Source organism: Parambassis ranga, chromosome 10 (assembly GCF_900634625.1).
Source record: "Parambassis ranga chromosome 10, fParRan2.1, whole genome shotgun sequence".
NCBI lineage: Eukaryota > Metazoa > Chordata > Actinopteri > Ambassidae > Parambassis > Parambassis ranga.
The window spans coordinates 14,376,831-14,396,276 of NC_041031.1; the positions used below are offsets into that span (position 1 = coordinate 14,376,831).

General features: G+C 42.9%; 5 protein-coding genes and 1 non-coding gene across 12 annotated transcripts; 2 read left to right on the plus strand and 4 right to left on the minus strand.

The window, feature by feature from the left end:
• Positions 1-339: 339 nt before the first annotated feature.
• LOC114442353 (dnaJ homolog subfamily C member 4-like) lies at positions 340-4,126 on the minus strand. Of its 5 annotated transcripts, none has more exons than XR_003671337.1 (9): positions 4,069-4,126; positions 3,520-3,579; positions 2,980-3,104; positions 2,793-2,883; positions 2,290-2,471; positions 1,769-1,936; positions 1,279-1,365; positions 1,020-1,173; positions 340-881 (listed from the first exon to the last, which is right to left on the minus strand). XR_003671337.1 is itself a non-coding variant. In XM_028415818.1 (9 exons), exons 3-8 carry the CDS (start codon positions 3,069-3,071, stop codon positions 1,077-1,079), a joined length of 717 nt encoding a protein of 238 aa, XP_028271619.1. In that variant the 5' UTR covers positions 3,072-3,104; positions 3,520-3,579; positions 4,069-4,126; the 3' UTR covers positions 340-881; positions 1,034-1,076. The 5 variants fall into 5 exon arrangements, 3 of the variants coding, with proteins under 3 accessions (XP_028271619.1, XP_028271618.1, XP_028271617.1); XR_003671336.1 differs by having other exon boundaries at positions 340-941; XM_028415818.1 differs by having other exon boundaries at positions 1,034-1,173.
• Positions 4,127-4,566: 440 nt separating this feature from the next.
• Positions 4,567-7,218, plus strand: LOC114442351 (uridine diphosphate glucose pyrophosphatase-like). Its single transcript, XM_028415814.1, has 7 exons — positions 4,567-4,628; positions 5,039-5,170; positions 5,238-5,796; positions 5,864-5,989; positions 6,383-6,480; positions 6,833-6,926; positions 7,005-7,218. Exons 2-7 carry the CDS (start codon positions 5,085-5,087, stop codon positions 7,107-7,109), a joined length of 1,068 nt encoding a protein of 355 aa, XP_028271615.1. The 5' UTR covers positions 4,567-4,628; positions 5,039-5,084; the 3' UTR covers positions 7,110-7,218.
• Positions 7,219-7,282: 64 nt separating this feature from the next.
• Positions 7,283-11,245, minus strand: LOC114442711 (heterogeneous nuclear ribonucleoprotein U-like protein 2). The gene is made up of 11 exons (XM_028416486.1): positions 10,638-11,245; positions 10,417-10,493; positions 10,031-10,273; positions 9,823-9,935; positions 9,478-9,744; positions 9,171-9,293; positions 8,976-9,077; positions 8,693-8,861; positions 8,293-8,520; positions 8,157-8,209; positions 7,283-7,885 (listed from the first exon to the last, which is right to left on the minus strand). Exons 1-11 carry the CDS (start codon positions 11,126-11,128, stop codon positions 7,820-7,822), a joined length of 1,932 nt encoding a protein of 643 aa, XP_028272287.1. The 5' UTR covers positions 11,129-11,245; the 3' UTR covers positions 7,283-7,819.
• Positions 11,246-11,619: 374 nt separating this feature from the next.
• LOC114442644 (transmembrane protein 179-like) lies at positions 11,620-15,194 on the minus strand. The gene is made up of 4 exons (XM_028416395.1): positions 14,701-15,194; positions 14,034-14,171; positions 13,838-13,916; positions 11,620-13,587 (listed from the first exon to the last, which is right to left on the minus strand). Exons 1-4 carry the CDS (start codon positions 15,021-15,023, stop codon positions 13,390-13,392), a joined length of 738 nt encoding a protein of 245 aa, XP_028272196.1. The 5' UTR covers positions 15,024-15,194; the 3' UTR covers positions 11,620-13,389.
• A 1,340-nt stretch (positions 15,195-16,534) lies between these two features.
• trnaf-gaa (transfer RNA phenylalanine (anticodon GAA)) lies at positions 16,535-16,607 on the minus strand. Its single transcript has one exon. It is a non-coding gene; the product is annotated as a tRNA-Phe (tRNA).
• A 213-nt stretch (positions 16,608-16,820) lies between these two features.
• Positions 16,821-19,232, plus strand: hs6st2 (heparan sulfate 6-O-sulfotransferase 2). 3 transcript variants are annotated; one of them, XM_028415975.1, is made up of 3 exons: positions 16,821-16,983; positions 17,075-17,731; positions 18,055-19,232. In XM_028415975.1, the coding sequence occupies exons 2-3, from the start codon at positions 17,154-17,156 to the stop codon at positions 18,869-18,871; spliced, it is 1,395 nt and encodes a 464-aa protein (XP_028271776.1). In that variant the 5' UTR covers positions 16,821-16,983; positions 17,075-17,153; the 3' UTR covers positions 18,872-19,232. The 3 variants fall into 3 exon arrangements, with proteins under 3 accessions (XP_028271776.1, XP_028271777.1, XP_028271778.1); XM_028415976.1 differs by having other exon boundaries at positions 16,821-16,978; XM_028415977.1 differs by having other exon boundaries at positions 16,821-17,731; positions 18,058-19,232.
• Positions 19,233-19,446: the final 214 nt, after the last annotated feature.

A 19,446-nucleotide genomic window follows, 5' to 3' on the forward strand; every position in this document is an offset into this window, starting at 1 on the left:
TTTTTTTTTTATGAGCACAGAATTAGTGCTTTATTGTTTCACTTCAACCTCCTACAGTCTTTCACAACGTTGTAAGTAAACAGATATTGTGTATCTTGGATGAACCCAGATTCAGGGTGTTCATGTGATGACAAACACAATACTGCAGGATTTGCACAACACATGATTTGTTAGAAGCATAAATTCTTTTTCACACGTTCCAACTGGTTATGTAACAGAAAATAAAGTTGGTATTCTGAAGCTGGGGGAGATAACTATGTCACTACAAACTTCTGCTGTTGTTGTATCCCTAAATCCAAACCACAAGACATGTGAATGAGAGACAAAGCAAACAGGAAGTAATGACTGATGAGAAAAAGTTGATCTTTTAATCATTTTTCTCTGACTTCCCTCCTGGGGAACAGATAAGGCAAACACAGATGAAGAAGAACACTCTCTAATATCTGAAAAAACTGGAGGCAAAATGTTAAATGTTGGCTTCTAACGATGAATGTTAGACTTTATACATGTTTATATTCCAATAAAATTAAAATAGTTTGACCATAAATAAATTAGACTGTGGCACTTTTTTCAAGTCATACAGTGGTCATTGAATGTTTCAACTGAATAAAAGCCTTGAACAGTCTGAGCTTTATCAAACTCAAGAGAACATGGCGGGACGTCCTCATGTGCACCCAAAGACATTCATTAACCAATCAGCTTCTCTTAGCACCAGAACACGTATTGGTGTTAACAAGAGTGTATCTCATCGGGCCTGAGTTCACCATGAGTCCTGTATGCTGTACAACATTAACAGAAGAATCAAACAACAAGTTCCTGTGAGTCCATAGGAAGGAGTTCAGTGTTGAGTACGGCTCCCTTTGACAGTCACTCTACACCACCTGTAACAGACCAGTCCAGTCATGTATACAGCTCAGCAATCCACCACCCACGCACATGCTCTGCAGATATTAGGATCACATATGAGGATAAATATGGCTGCAGAAACATGTTTAAAAATAGAAGAGAAAAACTAATACACCCAGTCTTCCACCTGCTGGCAGTCCAAACCCCACCATCACAGCATGAGGCTCTCCTCATTTGTCCTCGCCACTGTTGCGAAATCTGTATTTCTCCTGAAACTCAGCATGTTTCTGCCGGAGGATTTCAGTTTGTTTCTTAAAACCGTTGACCCTAAAAACCACACACAGGATGCCCTCAGACTCAGCAAAAAGCATCACAAAACAAGTCAAAAACATTTAACATTAGCAGCTAAATGTGTCACTAAGTGTCACTTACTTGGCCCTTTTTTTGGCTTCATTATAAATTTCTGTGATGACTCGATCCTTCTCATCCATGAAGTTATTGTGAACTTCTTCAAGTTTCCTGGAAGGATTGGAGAAACACTTGTGTTAGAAACCATTTGCTTAACCACAGAAGTTGGTGGTCAGCAGGCTCTCTGTATACTCAGTCATATTTATGAGTTTGTACAGCTGTTATAACAGACGACAAGTGAATCCCAACAAACAGAAGTGGCACAGAGTCAGTGTGTGAAAACAAATACACGGCCACAAGTTGTGAGGTTGTACCAACACACATGGCACAGAGACAGGACCGCAAAGTATCTCATTCATCTGGTTCTGAATGAGCAGCAAAGAAAACTCACGAGCGCGAGAGGTTTCAGGAAACAATATTTATGTTAGCAGAGTGAAAAGTATTCAAGAACAAAACAAACAATGCTTCACAAAGTGAGTTTACAAACTGCTAAATATGTATGAGAGTTTTCTACCTGAAGAAGACAAAGTGAGCTCCAAGGCTGAGCATCATGGCGACAACACAGTAAGCCACCAAGTGGATGTTTCTTCTGCTCCTTTTCTGCTGATTTTCTGCAGTCATGTTCTGAGTGTGAGCCTGACGAAACTGCTCCCAGTACTGAGCATTGTCCTCTGCATTTGTACTGATGGAAAATAAAAGAATGACCATGACTGGTGAGAAACAGACTGCAGGAATGAGGATCTAACATAACGCCACTACGTAGACTCTATTTTATGCTGCTTGTTTCTGAAACAGGTGAAACCACTGTTTATACCACCAATCCCATTCCAGCTACAGGAGTTCTTTTGGTAAACTGGTAAACTTATGACAAAAAAACCGTGATTGGTGTTAAAAATGTGTTAAATACAAAGAACCTCTCATTCATTTGTTTCCTTACAACACCTAAAACTTGGGATTTGTTTTGGTAACTGTTTTTTTATGTAATGCACATAACAACATGATAAAGTGATGGAAGTTCAGTGTGTGAATCCACACCTGGTTCTGTAGCTGGTGTGACTGGAGGTAGAACTAAAACCCGGGCCCCCACTGTAGGGATGTCGAACTTTAAAGTCATACTCCTTCCTGCTCAGCTCCTTGCTCAGGACCCTGTAGGCCTCGTTCAGCTCCACAAATTGGCTGTGCAGCGCAGGGTTGGACGGGTCACTGTCTGGGTGCAGCTGCGTGATTAAAGTGCCACATTCAGTAATGAGGTCTACTGACCAAACCATGCTTTGACATGTGATTATCTGGACATGTATATTTACTGCAACAAACACACAGAAATATTCTTTTGTATGGTTTACACTTTACAACCACAGTATTTTTCCTTAAGTTTGACCCCCCAATTATGCCAGAACCACAAGGTAAATACACATGTCCATACTTATTTACACAGGGAGCAACAACATGAAAGCAAACAGTGTGGGAACAGCTACCAAATACAAACAATGTTGTAAAAGGCTGCCCTCATGTGGTCAGACACATAAATGAGTTATTACCTTCTTAGATTTATCAAAAAATGCGTTTTTAATTTCCTCCAAGGTGGCATCGGATTTGACTCCCAGGAGCTCATAGTAGCTCACAGATTTTCTGTAAAAATACAGAGAACACAGACACAATCAGCAAACTGTTTCCTATAATTCTGGTTAAACACAACCCAAACACACACATATAAACAAACTATACCTGTGTGCATAGCTCTGGGAGAGCAGCCGCACTCCATTCCTGCAGCACCACAGGCAACTCTGACAAAGACGCAGCTGAGCATCTACCTGCATGATGGGAAGATTCTGAGGTTCCTAAAACTTGGCCTGTATAGAGAGAATAAATGTTAACATCATTAATAAGAAGCAAAATACCATTTTCTGAGAGGGCAGACTCCAAATCCTTTAACAGTTTCTAGTGAAAAACAAGATGTGGCGTTTTCTTTTCTACTGTTGAAATGTATGCAATGAAAGTTATAGGGACAGACAAAAATTGATAATAGACTTTGTACATTTTTGAAAATTTTGTTTAGAAACTTACACAACTCTTTTACAACAATGGTCAGAGGCTAATTGCTGAATAAGCTTTTGTTAAATGCGGGATTGTCACAATGCATGATTTACTCCCAGAACACAATAATGGCTGTAAACAGATTACATGAATGACTGGACTGCAATCATCCATGTAGTAAACTACAAGCAATCCAGCATTTAACCTCAAATATCCTGACAGTGTCTTTACCTTTTAAAGTGAATTCTATTGTAAATGCAGTGTCAGCAGCCTCATCTGTGGACATGTGACCTAGGAGTACAACAGGACACAGGACGAGGTGAGGGAAATATTTTTGGAAGATCAATCAATCAATACACATCACCATACAACAGGACCTCTGATGCTCAACAGTATGACACAACATATACTCTGATTCAGTGTAGCTTTGTTTTTAGGAATTTATATAATATTTACACAATGTTTTGAATTGACATGGGTTCTTTCAAAGCTAACTAGACTTCTTGGAGAAACTACTGGACTTAGACGTGAGTAAATGTACAAGACTGTCCAGTAAAACGGGACAGACCTTTTGAGTTTCCACTGGAACATTATGTTTCCCTTGTTGTACAAGCTAATGCTAGCCAGGGCTAACTTTATGCGCCCAACAACATTGTCTGCATCTGTTAGCTTGCTAGCATGCACGGTTTTAAACCCTTAAAGATAAAAGATAAAACACGAGACTATGCGTTACTGACAACATGAATACATTTAGAACTTGTACAAGAAAAGGTGACATACCCGTATAAACTCTGTGTCGTAACAAAGCAAGTGGGCAGCATGTTAAGCTACCTTGAACTGAACCGGAAAACAAGACCATCCGCCTTCAAAATAAAATCCTAATGCTCTAACGTTAATGTGACACTGATATGTCTGAACGTAACTGACAGACAGACAATAAATTATACGAATGTAGAATAACAATTATGATTACAAAATAAGTGTTTGATGTGGTGGTCTATTGAGTACTATATTTGTTTTGATTGTGACCGGAAGTTTGCTGTGATTCTGGGCAGCTAGACCATCTAACGCCCCCCTGTAAACATGCAGCATGTTATGCCTAAAACTTCACTAGCTGCGGTAAAACTATTCCAGTTTCAACCGTTAATAAACGAATTTATTGACCTTAAAATAGTGCACGTTAATTTAGCTGTGTTGGTGAAGTATTTTCGATGACAGTGTTGCACCTGCTGTTCAGACTCCTGGTCACGAGGTGGCGATAGTGAGTCTCATCAGCCATCAGGCAGAAAAGAGAAAGAAACTGTGCTGTGCTGTTTAAACTGGTATTTCTACCTCGGAAGGTAAGATAAACAAAGCTTGGACATGATTTAGGCTTTTAAAAGAGTTATTACTGTATTTTTAGGGCTTTAAAGGAAGCTGTGTATGTCGGAGGTTGGTGCTCACCCCAGCATCATTAAAAGCTGTTCGTGTCGGAAGTTGCTAGTTGTAACTTAGCCCTATTTGTTAAATAAATCATATGTACATGTTTTAATACTAGCAATCTATATCCTTAGTATCATTCAGTATCGTGGATTTTAGTCTACGTTTAGGCTATTTTCAAAGATGCCACAGAAAGAAAGCTGAAGACATGTAACTTTAAAGAAGAAAAAACTAAATCACATAACGTTAACCAAAATATAAATCAATCTGATATTTGAAAGATCAGCTCTTTCTTAGCAAATGCATTTCGACTGATTACATTTCTCTAAAGGACACACCAAAATCAAGTGACTGAGGAGCAAAGTAAATCAGAAGTGATGGACCCTGAGGTGTCTGTGCTGCTGCACTGTGCACACTGGCGTGGGCTGCAGGAGTCTCGTGTACAAGTGGAGCTTTCCGACAGGTACTCAGGTGTTCAAACATGCATTGCTGTGGCACAGTCATCAGCTCAAGGTGTGTGTTTTCCTCAGATTTAACAGGCGGACAGATCCAGCTCTCGAGCAACACATAGACGAAGTGTGGACTGAGCGGGTGTCCAAGGAACCTTGGCTTTTTAATGCAGCCAAATTCAGGCTGCATTCTTTCTGCCTGGCTTCACCAAAACATCCACACTCCACTAATTCCTCCCATGACCTGTCATATGACTGCGCTGAGGACCAGGACAGAGGTGTATGTGTCACCAACAGGTGTTTAAATCAGACAGAAGATGCAGCTTCCTCCAAGTGTGACTGCAAGAAGAACATTACATCTGACATTCCATCACACTCCTCTGGGTCACTGTTGACTCTCAGACTTGGCCTCACATGCTACAAGGACTACCTGGGAACAAACTGGTCACGCAGTGTGGCAGAGCTCCGTCAGCGTGGAGAGGCAGAGTTCAGTGATCCTCTGGCACTGCTGGCTCAGCCTCTGGGTGTGGGTGCTGTACTGTGTACACATGATGGGCAGGTGGTGTTTATCAGAAGAAGCCAGAAAGTGGCAGAGGCAGGTGGGCTTCTGGACATTCCCGGAGGCCATCCAGAGCCAAAGGTGACTAAATACAGTTAAGTGTCATAGACCTGCTCTGTGTGTTACTGATATCTTCTGCCTTCTACAGGTGGTGTGTGAGCGCCTGGGTCAGGCAGCAGGTGAGGACCAGATCACTGTGGTAATGATGGAGCAGAGGCCGGAGGCTGTTGTCTCAGAGCTGTTCTCCTCTGTGTGTGCAGAGATCAGAGATGAGGTGAGGTTTTAAACAAAGAGTGTGTGTGCCGGTGCTATTTTAGATTTGGAGTGTAACTCCTAAGGGCCAATGTCACATGTACAACAACTAGCTGCTTGGAATGAGAAACATAAATAAAAAGTTTAAAATGCTTACAATTTTAAAGGATGGAAACAACTGCCTTATCAGCACTGAATAAGACAAATTCCCAGTGAGCCCCCACTGCATGGCTGATTTTTTTTTTTTTTTGACCAATTTATGTCATTATTCTATCTATCAAACATCAGAAATTGGACATATATTTTTGGCCCTGTGGTAGACTGGTCCAGGGTGTACCCCTGTTATCATGACATCTAATACTAATAACAATTAATTAACTTTACAGATTCTGTATAAACTGAAATGTGTGTCCAGGTAAATATTCCCCTGAGCACCCTCGGAGCGCCTGTCCTGATGGGTGTTGCCCTGAATCACACCAGTGCTGGAAGACCAAGTGCAGAGTTCTATGTCAGGTACTGTTTCATTTTACTCTACACCAAACTGCAGCACTGTTCTCTCTGCAGTGGAATCAGTCATTGAAATGAAGGAACCAGTCAGCAGTCAGGATTAAATATCACCTGTATCAAATGAATCAATGGATGAGCACAGAGATGTATCAGAAAAAACTCTGTTTATATGAATAGTTCTCTTAATGACAGTCCATTGTGTCACTGTATGATTAGGTATATGATATACGATGTCCACTCAGTTCAGTATATATATTTATATCTGTACAGTAGGTTATGTGATCTGAAATGCTGAATGAACTCCGGAATATTTTTGTTAGTAAATAATCTGGCATTTGTTAAATCTGTGTGTCCTTAGTTGTTCACTGACTTCTGATCAAGTGTCAAAGTTGTACTGGAAAGGAGGGCCAGAGGCCCACGAGTCCACAGATGTGGTCTTCCTCAGCAGAATGGTCAGTAGTCTGTATAAACCTAATCACACAATGAAGACACGTTTGAGGCTAGTTTGTGACATACTCTGTGTGATGCAGGAGGTGCTGCAGCTGGACAGGAGCAGCGCTCTGTGGTCGGAGCTGTGTCCTTCAGCTAAAGGAGCCGTGCTGCTTTATCAGACAGTGACACCTGACGAAAGCTAACTGCAGCAAGAAGTAAATCCAAATAATCACACGAGCACAACTGTTGTTAGGACAGGCAGAATACTGTATATTTCTCATAGTTTTTACACTGAACAGACAAACAATTTTATATAGAAATATTTTGAATAAAAAGTGACAATTTTATTATAAACTGCAACACTGGTTGTCTTTGATTGATGCAAGGCAGAGAGTGCAACATACTCCTCAGATAAAACTTGCTGATGACGAAGGGCTGGGCGGTACACCGGTTCACACCTAAAAACTGTGTTTTTTGTGTTATGATATGAAGTTTTCATATACTGGCAACACCAGTTTAAATGGCCTAAAAATGTCTGGAACTCAGCGTGTTTAAAAAATTGTTTCACAGGGGACGTTTTTCATTGCTGCACTGCTGCACACGCATGGAGCAGAGCACAGGTATTAGTGGAGTTGTTGGTGAAAATGGACAGGGGAAGTTCTGAAGCAGAAATGTGTGTGTAGAACTCCTCATAATAGGAATAGGGTCACCTCTCTACTGCAGTAATTCTTCTCACAAACAATGCAGTTAACACGTCATGTCAATACCGGAAACAGTTAAAATAATATAAAAATACCATGATATAGAATTTTGGTCATACCGCCCAGCACTATGATGACGGTCATTGAACTGACCATCAGTAGATGAATTGTCATGCTTGTAAATTCAGATAGTTGGGCTGCATGTTTCCTCTTCACTCCAGGGTTCCCACTAGTGCCCCCCCATAGTAGTAGTCCTGGTTGTGATGAGGCAGGTCCCACTTAAATGATTATGACAAAAAAGGACAGCATGGTCATTAACTATACTATCAGCAGCAAGCATAATGTAAAACTGGACCTGACTTCTCATGGACTCTAAAAAGCTACCTTTTGTCTATTTAGCTGTCATACAGATACAGAAAGATGTAATAATTCTCCCTACTTTGTACATCACTACATTTTCACAGGGAAATCTTGGACTTTCTCCTGCTTTTACTTGAATGTATCTGGATTCTTCTTTTTCCACTGGCTGTGCAGCTGCTCGATACTTACATATTGTGACTGCTGGCTCCATGACTGAATGTTGAGTCTTGTCATGTTCCAACCTATAAAGATGAAAACAAACATCAGCCGATTAAACTTAAAATTCTGTGCCAAAAAAATCAGACCCATGGCTTCTAGTGCTGACCTTTAAAGCCAGTCCAGTGGACCCTGTGTGAGGGTGGAGGGCCGTGAGGGTGGGGTCTCCTTCTGCGAAGTCTGGATTTCTTCTTCTCTGGCCTGGACACAGGCGGCAACAGTCTCTGAGCCTCTTCTTTGTACCTCTGCAGGAACATTTGTGCTTGTTCCTGCTGCAGCTCCACGTACTGCATCTCCTCCATTGGTTCAGCCTGCAGCTCCGGCAGAGTGCAGCTCACTGGAGAGATGGAAGTCAAGGTGCAGAAGTTTGTTACTGGTCAGCTCTAACAGGGGCTCAAGTATGTACTGGCTCCTCTAAGACCTCCACATGGCTGCCCACAACTCTTTTTCAGCAGTGTTTCTGGACATGTGTCACTCAGCTTAAAAGTGAAACACATTTTGTCTCGCACCTTGGAGCTTGAGCAGGGCGGTTTCAGGGATGTGGTTCCCATCATGCATCTGGTGCTGTGATAGTCGTCTTGTCCATTCGTCTGCTGAGGGGAAGACCACCACCACCCGCCGCCGGAAACCTGAGAACAGCTGCAGCTTGTGACGGCGGGCAGAGAAGAGGATGTTGCACTAAAAACAAAAGAAATACAGTAAAATAACTGTAAACATTTTGTGGAGGTTCTACTGTAACTGATTTTTTGTTATATATATGCAGTAACATTAGATACAGTAATGAGGAGCTACCTGGTCAAGGATGTAGTTAGCAGGAGTCTCAGCAGCCACTTTGATCAAAGCAGTGAGACACTGAGACGCCTGCTGCAGCCTGCTGTCCCTCTGTCCACCACTCTGCACAAACATACAGGTTTAATATTTCAGATCACCTGGTCAGTCTTTGAATGTTAATGTAAAGAGAAGCCTGGAGGTTTAATTTATACTGACAATCATGCATGTGAGTAGCTCCTCTGTTCCCAGCAGCCTATACTGTTTCTCTGGGTGTTGCTTCATGTGGGTCCTGGCCCAGAGGGTCTTCCCACAACCAGGCAGACCAACCATCAGAACCACCTGACAGAGACAAAGATGTAATGTTAAAAAACCAAACAAGGTCTTTTTCCACCACCTTGGATTCAAAAAAGTTCTGTTGATATTCATGGTTCCTAGAATATGGATTCTAATTTTCCAGTACAGTCATCATGAGACTCTTTTGACTAGATGTAACTGTGTGTTGATCCTACTTAAAATCTCTCACCTCACACTGTGCTCTGGAGGTAGGAGCTGATGTGGCCCGCACCCTCTGTCCTACAGGGAGAGCTGCTATTGGTGTAAACCCTGGAGGGCCAGGGTACCATGGAGCAGCTGTGGGGTCCAGGTGCACTCTGACCGAACAGCTCTTACAGAGGACGTGGGGGAACAGGGCACGGCCATTCAGTACAAAGGTGTTCAGGGAAAAAGCCACACCCATAGAACGGCTGTTCTTTTGAAAAGACAGCTCAACAGCACCATCTGGGAAAAAAGACTGTACACACAGTATAAATGAGAAAAAACTTCCATCAGCTCTGTCAAAACAAAATGTCCAAGAGTAAGAGGAACTCACAGCATAACAGCCAATGATGTCTCCCTCTGAGAAAGGTTCTCCAAACGTGTCTTCCTTTCCACCTGACACTTTTTTACCGTGCCCATCATACGCAAAAGACAGTTCCTCCTCACCTTGTATTTAAATCAGAGGGAAAAGAAACATAAACATCTCCACAAAAGTTGTTTTAATAACTCTGACAAAAGGACTGAACGCTGCTAACACTTACCCAGCAGCAGAGAAGTCCCAGACACTGACCAGCCCACCCTCAGACCATACGACTCCCTGACTTGTTGGCTGTCTAGCTGTGTCATCGCCAGCCTCCTTTCCAGTCTCACCTCAAAGCCCACCCTGCCCTGCTGCACTCCATGGGTGAGCCTGCAGCCTGACCACAGCAGAGGGGACTGAGCCCAGAACCGTGGCTGCCCACAGGACCCATCAGGACCCACCTCAAAGTGGAGATGAGAGCCATCTGATCCAAAAACCACAAGCCAAATGAGACTCGGGGATTCAAAGTGTCTCTACACAGCTGTTACATACACAAGCCAAATATTCTGGGAATATTCATAAGAAATGGTATGCGTTCAGAAAGGTTTTTAGAAAAACACGACTCACGTGGATCTAATCTGACTTTATCTTCATCTTGCTCCTCTGCCTCCTCTCTCTGCAGTAGGGACTGTGGTGATTTGGCTCTGAAACACAACACCACACTTGGTCAATATAAATAGATTCACAATGTGTGCAAGTCATTATTTGTGATGTCTCTACAGACGCATGTCCTCGTTTGACCTCTCTGTACGGGTGTGATGTAAACTGAAGATGCAGCACATCACAACCTTTTGTATCGTATTTCCTCTTTGAACTCGTAGAAAGCTCTTCCTCTGCCCGTGTCCTCTGCAAACGGATCCCTCCTCTCCTCTTCAGGACTGCCTGCAGATTGCTTCCGACTCTCCAACTCTCCTCCTGCTCCACTTCCAGGGTGGCAGACACCGACAAACCCAGAGCCCGGCTGTACAGCTGGCGGACCGGTCTCTGTTTGTGTGGCACTGTCTGTGAACTCTCGGTCTGCTTCGGATCGCGCAGGAACACCAGCTGCTGTCGGCGGTGATGAGGGCGCAACTTGAAGGACTCCTGTCTCCGTCGTTGAGTTGACATTTTGTAGTTTCACCTCTTCTTCACCGTCTTCCTCACTCAATCCTGTCTCTGATGACAAAGACCACAGCCTGCCCACCAGCTCAGCCTTCAGTCCTCTGGTGTCCAACCCCAGTTCTCTAAGTCTGGACCGCAGCTCTGCCACTTTTAACTTTTTAATGTCCGTTAGCCTCATCGTAACCGCGTAAATATCAACAGGCTGTCTATTTATTCTCTGTTACTTCCGTAATTTAAAAATGCTAAATAAATAAACTAGAGTAAAGGAGTAGCAGTGGTTGAACTCAAAACAACATTCAATATGGTGCCCTGAAATGTGATTGGCTCTCTACTTCTTCTTTCTATAGAATTGTGGTAGAGTTGATATGTTTAGGACTCTTTACCGCCACCCAACGAAAAGAAAGAGTACTACAGCTGGTACTGGCTCTGAGCTGTTAAAGAGCACCGTGTATGATACAGAGGCGCATTATCCTAAATAGAAGCTATTTATGACTACACATTTTTATTACAAATATTTTAAATTTAATTTAAAACGGATCTAAACATTTTTTAATTTTACAATTTTTGAAGCATTTTTACTATTTTCTGCCAATTTAGACCAAACCAATAATCAAGTAGTTAAACCAAAAAAAAAGAAACGTATAAATCAGTATTTTTACATGTAGACGTACTTCATGTTTAATAAATCATAACAACAATCTTTCATAAAGGCAGCATTTCATTTAAAAACAAGACAAATGCAAAAATACAAATATGGACAAGAACAAGTATGTGTAGGAGGTAAAAAGCCGGCCAACAGTCAGTTAAAATGCAAAAACATTTCATAAATTACAATCAGTTTGTGATGCTGACTCATCTCTCTTTACTTCAGATTTCTTCTTCCGCTGCTTGTGTGTCATTGCGGCTGCTTTGGTCAAACATAACAGGAAGAAAGTTTTAACAACTTTTAATCATTTTTTCTAAACAAATGATAAAGATAGTAACTTCTTCCCCCTTCAATGACCCTCCTGGGCTCCACACACATTTCTCTCAATATGAAAAATTCTGAATATACTCCAAATGGATCATTTGAGGAGATCTGACGGCTTCACTGCCTTTCTGACAGCAGCTGCGTCCACACAAACAGCATCATAATTAAAATCATCACAAGCGGAGAGACGGTCAGCGAGCGATTTCACCATTACACAACAGAACATTCAGGTCATGCTCACACAGTGAGCCTGTTTTCTCGAACACGGTGGCTCAGTCACACTCTCACCACATGCTTCACAATAAAAGCATCTCAGTGCTACATCTGAATATCACACTCAGAACAAACATGTATTTTCCCTGATGAGGACATGACTGTGCAAAATGTCAGCAGAAATGTAAACAACCATGCATCTTATACATATATATCCAGAACAGGCTGCAAAACCAGAAAAGGGGGGGGGGCTGCTCGCAATGTCTTCAGTGACAAATATAAGCACTGACTCACAAACCATGATGAAAGGACAAAAATAACACTGTGGGCATTAGATCACCAAATACTTCTGTTTAGTTCATTCTGATCTGTGTTTGATTTACTCTGTAAAATGTGTGTCCAGTGAGTTACAACCCAGATACAAGTACGGTTTAACGTCTGCTAACAGCTGTCTGTTCTGTGCAGCGTTGATGTGTGACAACAGTTTAAAGCCATTAACCCATCTCTTCCTCCACTGTTACAAAGTTATTTTATCTTTAACAGCATTTTACAAATTTCTCTAGTTGCTTTAAAAATTAATGTACTCATGTACAGTAGTTGTACTGAGGTTACACTCAAATGACAGAGGCTTCAGTTTTTCTTTCCTTTGAAAATCCTAAGAGCTCATTTAACAACACTTACTGCTGTTTTTAAAAGGAAATTATACCACTGATCTAAGTTTTATACTTTTTTAAGATACATTTTCTTCATATTTCCCTATGCAAATAAAATAATGTAGCTGAAACTGGAATATGTTCATGATTAATTTGGTTTAAAGGCTGCAAATTAACGGTGATTAAATCCAGTTATCTGCACAGGAAATTGAGTCACAATTTAGAAAACACATTTTTTTTCATGCAATAGCCAGAATAATTTGTTATCTAAATAGAAGCACCTTGAAATGTAGTTTTCTTTAAGACAAAAATGGAGGACAGTGTGACATTACACTGCTGGATCTGAAGATAATGAATATAACATTATCTGCCAATACAACACATATTTTCCCTCAGTGTTGTCATCATCTCATAGCTTTGTTATTCCTACACTTCTATACTTTGTTTTATAACTTACTTATAAAAAGAACATAAATGTGACTTATTGGTTAGATTGTTATTTAAGATGATGAGTAGTAAGAGCTGCAGAGGAAACATTATCAGTGGTGATAGTGAACAAACTGAGGTGTAAGCTCAGAGACTCCTTACATCACTACCTCTTGGTTAGACCAAGATGGTGGGTGTTGCTGGAGGATGTGGAGGTGAGGGCGAGCCACTGTCAGACGGGCTGTGTCCCAGCAGCAGCTCCTTCTCTCGGGGCAGACAAGGTCCACTGATGTGCTGGCTGTGAGAGTGGTAGAGCCGCAGGAAGGCCAGGATGGACTGAGCCAGCCACAGAGCCGTCACACACCACAGAGATGCCTGAGGACACAGAGGTGAAGCGACACCAGTGAATCTCAGCATGTTGTCATTAAACCTGACATACGAGGGCCTCTCAGTTCCCACCATCATTTATTTCAAAAACATAATGTGTAATATTATAACAGCTTAAATCTACCTCGAATTACAGAGAAAAAGAACTCATGGAGAAATTCTCTCTTGAAACAGAGGCTGAGTTAATGTGTGCCACTTTTGTGCACAATGTGTGTGTGTGTGTGTTTTGTGCACCTACCTGTGCCAGACTGAGCTCTGTGTAGAAAGACGAAGTGTCCACATCCAGGTACAGCGGGACAGACTGCGACTTAGCACAGCTGAATACAAACAAAAACATCAGGTCACATCACTGTGTGAACTCCTAACACAAACACCAGGGTGCAGGAAGCTTCGCAAAAAAACAATACCAACAAGTCTATCCTGGAGTGACGCACCTGTACGGCCGTGTGTTGTCGTTGGTCACTGTGTCACACCAGGAGCTGAATCCTAGGGACAGGAGGACGCTGGCCCCTCCGGACAGGAAGAGCACGCACACGCTCAGCAGGACTGTGAGGAAGGATGAAAACAGGGTGCTGTGCAGAAACAAACATCACAGGCAGCCTTTAGGCACGACAGCCAACACATTGATTAGTTATTAAAAATAGATAAATATTAAAATCAAAAGATTATAATGTGTCCTGTCCTGAAACTGTTTTTATTTTTTAAATTGTGTTTATTTTTGTGTATGACTTATGTCTCAACCAATTTGTTTTGGACTCTTAGTTAGCTGTGGATAAACAAGAATTAACTTTATTAACCTTAACTTCTAAAGAATTATGAGCAACTCACTTGATCAAATGTATTTATTGATTTATGTGTTCTATTTTCAGTCCATTGCCAAATCAGTCTCTGGAGCTTTAACACCCACTGGGATGCATAATGTATTTCTGCACGTATACAGTAGATTTGGATCCATAGGAGCAGATATATTGTAGATGTGGCTATTTAATTGCATAATAAACTTCTGCAACAGCTGATGCTTCCTACAGTCCAGCTAATGCTGCTGCAGTAGTGTTGACAGCCTAATGTTCACAGTGTCTGTGTACGTTTCAGTGGACTCACTCGTCATGTCGGCCGTGCAGATAGAAGAGGTACCTCCACCCCTGCGCAGCCCCGTACAGCACCGTGAAAATACCCACAAACGTGGCGAACTGGCATGCAGCCGGCGGACCCCACTGCTGCACCACCAGGTGGGACATTTCTCCCGGCTGTGCCGCGGGCTCGGCCCCGTCCTCGGTCCTCCAGTAGCCCGTAGAGAAGAGGGCACAGCGGCCTTTAAAAGCGGATCCGTTGAGAGCCATCGGGACGACCACCAGCAACCCCGCCACGATCGACAGGGCGTGAGCCGCACAGTGGGCCAGCAGCAGCCGCCGGTCCAGCTCCATGTTACAACAACAACAAATGGCGAAAACTTTGCGAGTCTGGTGTTCACGCAGCGGAACCACAGTTTTACCAGAACATCGCCGTGACTTCCCCCGGTTAACACACTCGGCACTGGTGGGTATTTAAAGTACCAGGGCGTGGACCGAGTCGCCGCTCCGCAGTCAGACCGTTACACAACCAGAGAAGGGGCGGAGACACAGAGCGCTCACTCCTTTTCAAATTCTAGAAACCAACCAACATTCACCACTGTCAAAGACATACATAAACTATAATAATCTACATTTACGAATGCTGTGAAGTTACAAAATAAAGACTGATATCTGCAGTAGTAGTTTCCTCAAGTATAATTATAAATTATATGATTAGTTTGATTGCCGTTGCTAGGCAATTGTTGTTCTATTGTTCTTCACCCTCTTTCTTCTTATTCTTCCGTACGTTTTTTGGCGCAGCGTATCTTCAGCATACATTGACCGATTTAGGCCATTCAGTTATCAAAATGTTCATCTCACAGAGGACATACCGGGTCAACTTAGAGGTTTTTTTAAAAAAATATATAATTTTTCAAATATGAAGCAATTTCGGTGTCACTTTTAACATTGGAGTCTATGAGAGAGCCCTTCAAAGAGGGTCATCTGCCAAATGTATTTCCTCCGACAAATTTGAAGCTACAGACTCCAGTTTAGTCTTAAAACGCTCATTAGATGCTGCTCTATCAAACTTGTATTCAAAATTTTCCAATTACGAATCGTTTCCGCACGCCAGGCTGTCAAAGTTGGAGTGGTTTTTGATGTCTCCTCTGCTATTATTATAATATATTATAATATTTTTTTTCACATCCGGCAGATCTCTACACTTATCATTACAATTGATGAACAGCAGACATAGACTCTAACGACATAATGAGAGGGAGCTGGAGTGATATATCTTGCTACACAAACGATCAAATTCCTACAAATTCCTCCATGACGCAGCTTTGGCGACGTCACTGATGTCTGTTCAATCATCGTGCACAGGAGTGGGATTTGATCACCCTGCAGAGACAGATCGATTGTACAGATCATCTCATCTAATCAGGGGTCTGATCAATGCCGACCATCAGCAGATAAAGTCACACTGCTGTGGTCTAAGCTGGAGGCTTTCACTAGGGAACAAAACACACACACACTGTATTTTAAGTAACTGTTAAATCTACGGGGTATGATGTGACTGCCACAGTTTAGTAAAGAGGAATGTGGGGTGGGGCTGAGTGAGATTCCTTTCTTCTCTACTCCCCCTGCCCCCCAGTCAACTGATAAAACACCACAGAGGGCCAAATCCACAACAAAGAGCTACAGAATGAACAATAAGTACAAATTAACATAAGAGTAGTCCTGGACTATCCGGATTATCATCATTCCATATGATAATACAACCACACCTCTTAGAACTTTGGTATAATTTGAGCAGTTCAGTTTAACTTCAGTTGGGGCCATACATACACCCCGTCGGCTCAAGTTTGAGCTGTTGTAAAATTTGCCGAAACCCGGGATTGAACCAGGGACCTTCAGATCTTCAGTCTGACGCTCTCCCAACTGAGCTATTTCGGCGATGAAACTTGATCATCCTTGCATATGGATTTACTGATAAATTACCATGACCATAAATTAGTATTTCATGTATGTTTTGTTCAAATTGTCACCCTTTAACAAACACACAGCGTGACAAAGCGTCACTAATGTGTAGCCACAACTCCACGGGCCTGGATTGGGACGTTCCACGGTGACGTACCATCCACTCCCACTGTGAGCGCGGTGGCTGCTGGGAAGAAAGGTCAAGAATCGATGGCCGCGGAAGACGCGGATTTACTGCTGTAAAAAAGATTATCCCTTTGTGCAGCTAACCAAACCTGATGGCAGGATGACCGGCCTTCTTCAAGTGAAACAGGGGCGCCCAGATGTTTTCAATACTTAAAAACACAGTAAGGTACAGTGTGATTTCTGACAGTCGACACGGTGGCTGGCTAACGGTGGCTGGCTAACAGTCGCATTGTTATTGTTTTCGCATTATTGGGCAGCCGCATACACACTACAGGCCCCCAGCCGAGGAAGGGGTCCGGACCGCCTGAGTGATGAGTCTCTGTCCGTCCCGGGGAGATGGATGAGAAATCCAACAATAGCAGCCATCACCGGCTTCTGATCGTCCTGCTGATGGTGTTGCTCTTCGGCGTCATCATGATCCAGTACGTGTGCCCGAGCAGATCAGAGTGCCAGATGCTACACCAGCTGGGTTCCTGGTTTAACGTCGGTAGTGCAACTGGTTCCCGACGCGGTGGCAGCGAACGCCAAGACGGGCTCCTGAAAGACCCATACATCGCAGAGGACGGCGCTCTGGCGCGCTTTGTCCCTCGCTTCAACTTCACCAAAGAAGATTTAAACCGTGTCGTAGACTTTAACATCAAAGGAGACGATGTTATAGTTTTTCTGCACATTCAGAAGACGGGTGGCACGACGTTTGGACGACACCTGGTGCGCAATATTCAGCTTGAGAGGCCGTGCGAGTGCCATGCAGGTCAAAAGAAGTGTACCTGTTTCCGGCCAGGTAAAAAGGAGACATGGCTCTTCTCCCGTTTCTCCACCGGCTGGAGCTGCGGCCTGCATGCGGACTGGACTGAGCTGACCAGCTGTGTCCCGTCACGCATGGACTCACGAGAAGCTCCCAAGAACTTGCCCAGGTAGGTAATCACACTATCAATCATGAATACTGCGTAAATCATCATAAGGATGATTCAGCAGTGCACTAGGTCATAATCTGGTTAAAATTCGGTTGTAACATTTGTACAAATATTGCAAGAAATCTCCACAGACAGTATAATTTAGTAGTTAAACTATAATTAAACATGACTGTACACATGTTTTAGTGCATGCCAAAGCAAACAAGTCAAAATACTGCATACTTTATGATGATGTAACACAAAATAGTTGCAGCACTACTAACAATAAAGATATGGACTCTTGATTAGTATTATAAAGCTAAGATTATATTTTTTCTCTCCAGTAGGAACTATTATTATATAACCATCCTAAGGGACCCAGTATCACGCTACTTGAGCGAATGGCGTCACGTGCAGCGTGGAGCAACCTGGAAGGCCTCCTTACATGTGTGTGAGGGCCGTTCACCAACACTGTCAGAGCTGCCAACATGCTATTCGGGAGATGACTGGTCAGGTTGCTCCCTGCAAGAGTTCATGGACTGCCCCTACAACCTGGCCAACAACCGGCAGACCCGCATGTTGGCTGACCTGAGCCTGGTGGGGTGCTACAATGTCTCTGTAATGAGTGAGGATGAGCGCTGGGCAGTCCTTCTGGAGAGTGCTAAACGTAACCTACGAGGCATGGCCTTCTTTGGGCTGACAGAGTACCAACGCAAGACGCAGTATCTGTTTGAACGAACCTTTAACTTGGAGTTTATCTCACCATTCACACAACTCAATGGCACACGTGCCTCCAGTGTTGATGTGCCTTCAGACACACAACGCAGAATCCGCCAACTAAACCGATGGGACGTAGAGCTGTATGAGTATGCCCGTGACCTTTTTCTGCAGCGTTTCCAGGTGGCGAGGCAGCAGGAGCGCAGGCAGGCCAGGGAGAGGCGTCAACAGGAGAGGAGGCGGCTCCGTGGAAGGCTCGCAACAAAGCAGGGGAGGCAGCCGAGGCCCACAGAACCACCACGTATGACCAACAGCCGGTCTGTTGTAACTGAGGAACAACAGAGGGAGAATGCGGCAGAGGACAGCGTGTTACTCCCAGACTGGTGGGATCTGGATGAGAATAGCACCATGGAAGACTATATGGACAATGTGGAGCAGTGGTAGTGACAGAAAGGAGCAGTAGGGTGTCTTAATAGGTGTACCGAGTTCTGCCTTGTCTGTTATTTTTAGCCGACACATTAATTTATTATCAACACTGCTTGTATTTCTTTGCCTCAACTGACATTTATAATATGTGCATTTACTTGGCAAGTTAAACTACCTGCAGTCCTGTACCTATCAGTGATGACACTAGCCTTCTGCACTGTTCTCCTGACTTTAAACACACATGAATTCGTGGTGTAGCTTAAGAGGGTGTTTATTTTTTTGTCTTTGGTACAAAGAATAATGTTATGTATTTCTATTTAACAAACACTACACCATTTGTGGTTAACAATCTATATGTTTGCCAAATTGTCTAGTCTGACATGGGTACATTTTGATATGTCACTGTATTTTTAAAGTGTCTTTTCAATAATGAGAAAAAAGAGAATAATTTCATAGATACCTCAATGTGTAGCATTAACTGCTGATGTTGTGAGATGACTGAATGTCTGTTTTTATATAAAATGCTTTTACATTTAATGAGCTGCAAGGATGTCTTCTTTTTGTGTCTACTGTTCTTTTGTCTGATCTTGTGC

What these genes read in the sequence shown, in the direction of transcription:
- LOC114442353 (XM_028415818.1), bottom strand. Translation starts at nt 3,071, where the DNA reads ATGCAGGTAGATGCTCAGCTGCGTCTTTGTCAGAGTTGCCTGTGGTGC. An exon ending in GCTCACTTTGTCTTCTTCAG is followed by an intron (nt 1,366 to 1,768) that starts GTAGAAAACTCT and finishes CAATCCTTCCAG; the next exon opens with GAAACTTGAAGAAGTTCACA. An exon ending in GAAGCCAAAAAAAGGGCCAA is followed by an intron (nt 1,174 to 1,278) that starts GTAAGTGACACT and finishes TGTGGTTTTTAG; the next exon opens with GGTCAACGGTTTTAAGAAAC.
- LOC114442351 (XM_028415814.1), top strand. Translation starts at nt 5,085, where the DNA reads ATGGACCCTGAGGTGTCTGTGCTGCTGCACTGTGCACACTGGCGTGGG. An exon ending in GAGGCCATCCAGAGCCAAAG is followed by an intron (nt 5,797 to 5,863) that starts GTGACTAAATAC and finishes TGCCTTCTACAG; the next exon opens with GTGGTGTGTGAGCGCCTGGG. An exon ending in TGGTCTTCCTCAGCAGAATG is followed by an intron (nt 6,927 to 7,004) that starts GTCAGTAGTCTG and finishes TGTGTGATGCAG; the next exon opens with GAGGTGCTGCAGCTGGACAG.
- LOC114442711 (XM_028416486.1), bottom strand. Translation starts at nt 11,128, where the DNA reads ATGAGGCTAACGGACATTAAAAAGTTAAAAGTGGCAGAGCTGCGGTCC. An exon ending in GAGGAAATACGATACAAAAG is followed by an intron (nt 10,494 to 10,637) that starts GTTGTGATGTGC and finishes GTTGTGTTTCAG; the next exon opens with AGCCAAATCACCACAGTCCC. An exon ending in ACATCATTGGCTGTTATGCT is followed by an intron (nt 9,745 to 9,822) that starts GTGAGTTCCTCT and finishes CTGTGTGTACAG; the next exon opens with TCTTTTTTCCCAGATGGTGC.
- LOC114442644 (XM_028416395.1), bottom strand. Translation starts at nt 15,023, where the DNA reads ATGGAGCTGGACCGGCGGCTGCTGCTGGCCCACTGTGCGGCTCACGCC. An exon ending in CTGCACGGCCGACATGACGA is followed by an intron (nt 14,172 to 14,700) that starts GTGAGTCCACTG and finishes GTTTCTGCACAG; the next exon opens with CACCCTGTTTTCATCCTTCC. An exon ending in CAGAGCTCAGTCTGGCACAG is followed by an intron (nt 13,588 to 13,837) that starts GTAGGTGCACAA and finishes CTGTGTCCTCAG; the next exon opens with GCATCTCTGTGGTGTGTGAC.
- hs6st2 (XM_028415975.1), top strand. Translation starts at nt 17,154, where the DNA reads ATGGATGAGAAATCCAACAATAGCAGCCATCACCGGCTTCTGATCGTC. An exon ending in GCTCCCAAGAACTTGCCCAG is followed by an intron (nt 17,732 to 18,054) that starts GTAGGTAATCAC and finishes TTTTCTCTCCAG; the next exon opens with TAGGAACTATTATTATATAA.